Below are 7,893 nucleotides of genomic sequence, written 5' to 3'. Positions count from 1 at the left end.
GCTGACATGAGACAGAGATGAACACATCGCACCCACATACAGGTCATCCGTATACTCACTCTAACTCCTCTATCTGGCACGTTGGGCTGGACAGAGCCGTCATCAGGTCACTGAAGTGGGGGCCAGACAGGTTATTACCAGCCAGGAAAAGTTTCCTCAGGTTCTGGTTATTACCCACTACAGAGGCCAGCTGGGAACAAGAACTCGCTGTTAGGTGAACAAACCTCAAGCTGTAGGAAAGCAGAAAGGTTATAAAAAGAGCCAACAAATCATGAACGCAGATTAATTAGGACAGAATGTCTATGTAACAAGATAAGAATATTACACTTTTTCTTTTAAACTGGAAATTAAATGAGGCCGAAACATTTAGATGAGAGAAACCCAAATCCCTCAGCACCCTGCAATGGGCCGGAGTCCTGCACGCTACATGAGAACTCCGTTACACACCTTTGTAAATATATAGCAAGCCACTGGGGCGTTTCCAGGGGCGGGTGAGTTGTGACACTGGCAACCAGAGCAGGGGAATGGGTGCAGCGCAACTGAAGGCAACAGCCATGGGCTCTGCCAAGTGGCTCATATGCTGCCCAGGCCGTAACCTAAGGCAACGTGATGACATAAGTCATGCAGCCGCCTGAGAGGATGTGGCAAGCAGGACCCCAGGAGAGGATGTGGCGTCCGGGGAACTAGACTCAACCCCTCATCCAGCCTCTGCGTCTGTGCTGTAGTGCTGCTGGCCGCGGGTGAGTAAGAGGGAGAGACTGGGAGCTCTACTCGCCAGTGTTGCCGCCAGGTCAGGTAAGTCTTCTGTGGGAGGCGGGGGGTAACTGTTTTTTTTTTTTGTTTGTTTTTTTTATTGTGGGTTTTTTATTTACTGTGGGGGCCAAAGTGTGTGTTTTTGTTTTCACTGTGGGGTCTATAGTATTTTATTTTGTTTACTGTGATGCACAGTGTGCGGTTTTTTTTTTGTGAGGCTACGTCCCCTTCCTTGGTGAAATTATCTACTGATGGCATCTGGCTCATAGCCAAAGTGCCACGAGGCTGAAGTTGGCTTCTTATTCCAGCTCCAGCTTCTTATTCAGAACATGTTATATTAAAACATTTTTATCAAACAGAATCACTAAGCTTACATTGTATAAACAATATATGGTATGTATTACACAAACTTCAATTGTATTTTGCTTGGCCCACAAAGCTTTTGGCCATGAAACTGGGTGGTAAAGTGGGCACAGGGACCAGATTTTCTATATTTGAATAAGTAGCTGTGGTTGTGCAAGGGGTTAAGTAGCCGTGGGCAACAAATGTGAGACTTGAAATATACAGCGGGGGGGGGGTCACTTACATATGACCCACTTGCAAATGGCCTTGGCCAGCAAGGTTTTGGGCATGAAATAAGGTGGTAAAGCTGGAAGACAGACGCCGGACTGATCGAGGCAAGATCGGCGTGTCTTCACTGTTAGCTGCTGGGTTGGGGGGGGGGGGGGGGTTAAGTTTAGGCACCCTGGGGGGACTTAGGTTAGGCACCCCCTGGGGAGGGTTAGGCTACGGAATGGGGCACTTGGCCCACCCCCGGTGTAGCAGAATGGGGCACTTGGCCCACCCCCGGTGTAGCAGAATGGGGCACTTGGCCCACCCCCGGTGTAGCAGAATGGGGCACTTGGCCCACCCCCGGTGTAGCAGAATGGGGCACTTGGCCCACCCCCGGTGTAGCAGAATGGGGCACTTGGCCCATACCCGGTGCAGCAGAATGGCGCACTTGGCCAACACAGTATGAAATTGATCATTGGAAATTAAAGGATTATGTTTAAACTGTTGGGAGGTACAGATTACCCCACCTGGATCAGATATAGATCTTATTACTTTTTATTTATATATATATATATATATATATTCCAGAAATAGAAGGAAATTTGGATTTCCTCAGAAGGAAAAATGTGAAGTAAAAAGGAAACGTCTTTGTTTTGTTCAATTCAGAGTTTTATTTGCTTTTTGTATTATACCTGTTTTAGGAGAATACGGTCTTCTAGGAGGGGGTCGCTTCTAAGCCGCTCAGCCCAGTGCACATCTATGGGGGGGGGGGGGGGGTGCGAGGCAGAGGAGACTGCTCAGTAGCAGCGAGTGCTGAGGCAAGAGGGCGGGGGCAGTGTCTGACCGTGTTTACACCCTGAGGTTGTGGCAAATCACAGGCATTTTATATCCGGCTATTGTGTGTTATAGGTACTGGGTTTAGTTGGGGGATGGGCGAGTGAAGGAGCCCCTCCCACCACTATTGCTGACCTCTCTGGCCATCGGCCTTCATTGCTCAGTCCCACTAATGACAAACGCATATATAACATTATCTGTACCTATTAAAATGTACACATTCAATATAAATACCAATGACCACTTGTCTTGTGTAATATGGATGTAGTTTGGGTAATACGGTCTATCTGTATTGAATGATATTAGGGGAAGGGGAATTCCCTCTCCAACATTACTGCAGTAAAGAAACTAGTAACATTAAGAACAGCACAAACACCATACCCTGTGCCTCTCCAAACATAAGAAAATTAAGTTTAAATGGAAGATTAATAGATCTCAAGAGATTGCTGCCTCATGTAGCCACCAAAAACTATGGGGATTAATGTACAACATGGTGCAGAGAGCAATGATGCACTGTAAAGCCCAGCAAGAACGCAGACGTGTTCATTGTGCAGTCAGTCATGTGGCTGATCATCGTAGGTCACAATACGGATCTGTGATCTGCACCAGGTTATTGGTGGTCTCAGGCCAGCACAGCTCCAGCCCAGAGCTCAGCACCTTCTGTACCGGTCTCACCCGCATACAGATCTCTTATACTCACCGTAACTCCGCTATCCCGCATGTAGGGCTGGACAGAGCTTCCCCCAACTCTCTGAACTGGGGACCATCCAGATTGTTACCAGACAGATCCAGGGTCCTCAGGTACTGGTTCTCCCGTACAACAGAGGCCAACGGGGAACAGCAGCTCTCTGTTAGGCGGGTGTAAGTCAAGCTGTAGGAATGCAGACAATACGCGTTATAAGAAGCCACTAAAGCAGAGAGAATGCGCCGTGTATAACAGCGAGATCACAACACAGGTGGTGTGCAGGCATATTTTCAACTACAATTATGTTCTTTTTTTTTTTTTAAAAGAGACTCCCAGAAAACACAGCAAAACCGGTTAGAGACCCCCTGTTTGTTCCTTTATAAGTGTGGCTCTATTGCTTGGTGCCATCAGTGGATGACAATTTGCCTGGAGACATCACTTTTGCTGGCCGCTAGCCCCAGTGGTGCCCCTACACAGGCGCTGGCCGCTAGCCCCAGTGGTGCCCCTACACAGGCGCTGGCCGCTAGCCCCAGTGGTGCCCCTACACAGGCGCTGGCCGCTAGCCCCAGTGGTGCCCCTACACAGGCGCTGGCCGCTAGCCCCAGTGGTGCCCCTACACAGGCGCTGGCCGCTAGCCCCAGTGGTGCCCCTACACAGGCGCTGGCCGCTAGCCCCAGTGGTGCCCCTACACAGGCGCTGGCCGCTAGCCCCAGTGGTGCCCCTACACAGGCGCTGGCCGCTACACAGGTGCTGCATGGGGACACCAGGAATAGCTGCTCTGTGTAAGGGGAGACTTCTACCACCGGACTGGTGACCAGTAAACGCGGTTGTACATGCTATAGCCGCTCATTGTCTGGGGACGCGGCATAACTGAGTGCACAGCTAAACAGCATGGCGTTTTATGCGGGTGTGGATCATTAGGTCTACAGACAATGCAAGACAGGCTATAGGTCGACAGGGTCATATGGTCAACACGTTTCGTTTGTTTTTTTTTTTTTTTTTCTAGCCCTAAACTCTACCCTAACCATTCCCCTTGGTGCCTAACCCTCCGGTAAATGCCAGGCCCTTAAATAAAATAAAGTGTTGACCATTTGTATATCGACCTAATGACCCCATCACCTTCTCACTAGTCGACCTTTAGTGTTCAGATCATGTCGACCTACGGTATTGCCTGTCTAACTTGCGTTGTCTACCTTTTTTTTTTACTGTAGACCTAATGACCGGAAACAGTTTCATGCACCTGTGCTAATGACCTCACATAGGTTCAAGGCATTAAGGTGAACTTAGCCCAGGAGATCCTGATAACCGGGCCAGCAATAACAGGACTTTGGAAATTTGCTCCTTTAAAAACACATTTATTTACAGATCTACTTGGATACAATATCGATTACACCCAAAAAAGACACAATCTGCTGTGGAGAGCGGTCACACTAATGGCCATTACAGGGGACCAGTTTATAGACCCCTGGAGTATAAACAGAAGAGACGTTATATTTTCCTTTTGTGTTAATGGTGGTTTTTTGCCATTTTATTGTGAATTGTGGTGGTTTTTTAATATTTTTTTTTTATAGGAATATACACTGATATAGCAACCAGTTGTAACCTTTACACTGTTAAATTGTGCAATAAATACTTTATTTAAAGCATTTTAGAGTATTTGCGTGCTTAATTCACATGCCAGACCTCTTTAATAATTGGCGCAAAAACTAATATATATTTATAAAATAAAAAAAAAACACAACCCAATAGTCTATCACAATGGATATCTTGCAAACTATAACCTGAAGTAGATGTGAAATGATGATGGATCTGGGTAATTATCTGAACACGTGATTTTGGCCAGAATGTCAGATTTAATGACTTGTCATGTACTAAAAGATGCACTTACAGACCTTTCAAAGTATAAGTTCCCATTCACTGCTGGATCCTATATATGGAAGAGAGCCCATATATCCTTATGTCAGAGGTTCCCAAACTCTGTCCTCAAGGTACCCTAACAGTCCAGGTTTTAAGGATATTCATCGCTCTCCAGTCTGTATTGTGAGGCTGTGTGACACTGAATGCAGGCTGGCTGTAATTACACCTGCGCTGGGAGCATTGCATGCATGGAACTAAATGCAGATATTCGCTCACACGCAACTGCTCTGACATGATCAATAAGCTTGGCTTCATAGCCAGCTCCACTATCCGTGTGCCCCTGAGATGGGCATGACAACGAGTTTTATTATAAACGAGGAGTAATACAACTGGCTGCGTATGATAATGGTGCTCCAGCCAATCGGCTCCCAACTGTCATCTGTTTGAAAAATGACAGTTGGAAGCTGATTGGCTGGAGCACCATTATTATCGGTGAATAATACAACGCGCTGCTAAGTGTGGCCCTCAGTCACCTGCAGATGTGTGTGCAGAGCAGTAACACACCAGATCCATGCCCAAAACTCACCCGCATTCAGCTCTGCAGGAGCTCACATGGGCTTATTATAACATGATGCAAAGAACAGCGTTTGGCGCAGCAATGTACACACTATCCGATGCGTCAGCTGTTCAGTGATGTAGTGCCGTCAGAATAATGAGAGAAGAGCATCACTGCCCTCAGCACCAGCTCTAGAAGTCATGTCCAAAACTTATACTTTGCCTGATGCCATCACAGCATCCGGGCAGAGCGCAGCACTCTCTGTACATACAGGTCTGTTATACTCACAGTAATTCCTCTATCCTGCACGTAGGGCTGGACAGAGCCGTCATCAATACACAGAAGTGAGGACCTTCCAGGTTGTTATCGGACAGATTCAGTTTCCTCAGGGACCAGCTATTAGTCACTGCGGAGGCCAGATGGCGGCACGATAACTCCTTCAGGTGCGTATAATTCAGGCTGTGGAAAAGCAGAAAATAAGTTGTAAAGAGCCACCAAATCATACAATCATAGCATGTGTGTGTATAACAGTGAGGTCACAGGAACATGTGATACAATCAGTGCGTGTATTACACCTGTGCTGTATAACAGTGAGGTCACAGGAACATGTGATACAATCAGTGCGTGTATTACACCTGTGCTGTATAACAGTGAGCTCACAGGAACATGTGATACAATCAGAGTGTATTACACCTGTGCTGTATAACAGTGAGCTCACAGGAACATGTGATACAATCAGAGTGTATTACACCTGTGCTGTATAACAGTGAGCTCACAGGAACATGTGATACAATCAGTGTGTATATTACACCTGTGCTGTATAACAGTGAGGTCACAGGAACATGTGATACAATCAGTGCGTGTATTACACCTGTGCTGTATAACAGTGAGCTCACAGGAACATGTGATACAATCAGTGTGTATATTACACCTGTGCTGTATAACAGTGAGGTCACAGGAACATGTGATACAATCAGTGCGTGTATTACACCTGTGCTGTATAACAGTGAGGTCACAGGAACATGTGATACAATCATAGCATGTGTGTGTATAACAGTGAGGTCACAGGAACATGTGATACAATCAGTGCGTGTATTACACCTGTGCTGTATAACTGAGGTCACAGGAACATGTGATACAATCAGAGCGTGTATTACACCTGTGCTGTATAACAGTGAGGTCACAGGAACATGTGATACAATCAGTGTGTGTGTATGGGTATTACAGCACAGATGTATCACAGTGAGGTCACAGGAACATGTGATACAATCAGTGTGTATGGGTATTCCAATTGTGCTGTATCACAGTGAGGTCACAGGAACATGTGATACAATCAGTGTGTGTGTGTGTGTGTGGGTATTACATCGGTGAAGATCAGTGAGGTCACAAGAACATGTGATACAATCAGTGTGTGTATGGGTATTACATCGGTGAAGATCAGTGAGGTCACAAGAACATGTGATACAATCAGTGTGAGTAATACATCTGTGCTGTATAACAGTGTCGAAGCTGGATAATTGGCTGAGACAAGTTGTCCTACATGTCTCTGTACAGGTCTATTATACTCACAGTAATTCCTCTATCTGGCATGTAGGACTGGACAGAGCTTCCGCCAAGTAATGAAAGTTAGGACCTTCCAAACAGTTATCGGAGAGATCGAGCTTCCTCAGGGACTGGTTATTACGTATTACAGGTGCCAGCTGGGAGCAGGATCTGTCTGTCAGGTCACTTGTACTGAGACTGGGAGAGAACATCAGAATAGACAGATTGGTATTTTGTTTATCTTTACTTGTGACTAATAAAAGAAGGAGCCAATTATCCTACCAGTGTATGTATTAGTTGTGGGAGGAAGCCCACATAAGCATGGGTAGAATATACAAACACCACACAGTTAGAGCTGTGGTGGGATTTGAACCCAAAACCCCAGTGCACTGAGGCAGGGAACAATCTTGTTTGCGATTTCCCTTGAATTCCTGAACTCTCCCGGTCATACGATATTGTGCCCACACACTGAACGATTGTATGAACGACCAAACGATATAGATGGGTCGTAACTGACTGCAGTATGAAGTACTATCGACCATCGCATCGCTCATCATGCACACATACGGAACGATGTGGGTCAAATCATGTATGATGGGTCGTAGTCTTTCTGCATGTTCAGTTGATCTACGATGACTAGACACGACGCACATCGTTATCATGCCCACACGCCACTTTTTACATAATTGGTTGTTCCAATCGATCGAAATCTGCCATATTGTATAAAAACAAATTGCACCGTGTATGGGGGCCTTTACACAAATCATGCTGCAAAACCATGAACTAATATATAATGTGAAATATAAGGATATAACCTGCCACCAAGGACATATAGGGCCTGATTTAGAGTTCAATAAAAATTTAATAAAGGCTGCGCACTTTACACACCCAGAGCCAACAAAGCCAGACACGAAAAAAAAAATATATACATATATACCTTTATTAAAAACAATAGCATAAATAAAACATACAATAGAATTAGCACACTTTTGTAAAAAATCCACATACAATACATAAATGAAAGGGAATAGCCAATAAAAGAGACTGTCAACACCCAATCTGCTGGTCATACACGGCAGTACCTAGGTTTCGGGGCTCAGAAGCACCCCCCTCC

General features: G+C 45.7%; 1 protein-coding gene across 1 annotated transcript in view; it reads right to left on the bottom strand.

Moving 5' to 3' along the window:
- Nucleotides 1–5: 5 nt before the first annotated feature.
- Nucleotides 6–7,893, bottom strand: part of LOC148506097 (uncharacterized) — a 205,770-nt gene continuing 197,882 nt past the window's right edge. The window contains 4 exon segments of the mRNA XM_088447270.1: nucleotides 6–190; nucleotides 2,840–3,010; nucleotides 5,526–5,696; nucleotides 6,807–6,977. Of these exon segments, the coding sequence (XP_088303396.1) occupies nucleotides 178–190; nucleotides 2,840–3,010; nucleotides 5,526–5,696; nucleotides 6,807–6,977 (526 nt within the window). The 3' untranslated portion in view covers nucleotides 6–177.

This window comes from Taudactylus pleione, unplaced genomic scaffold (assembly GCF_031769625.1).
Source record: "Taudactylus pleione unplaced genomic scaffold, aTauple2 ptg000427l, whole genome shotgun sequence".
NCBI lineage: Eukaryota > Metazoa > Chordata > Amphibia > Anura > Myobatrachidae > Taudactylus > Taudactylus pleione.
The sequence above is the reverse complement of the archived record's forward strand: the minus strand, read 5'-3'. Positions and strand labels throughout refer to the sequence as shown.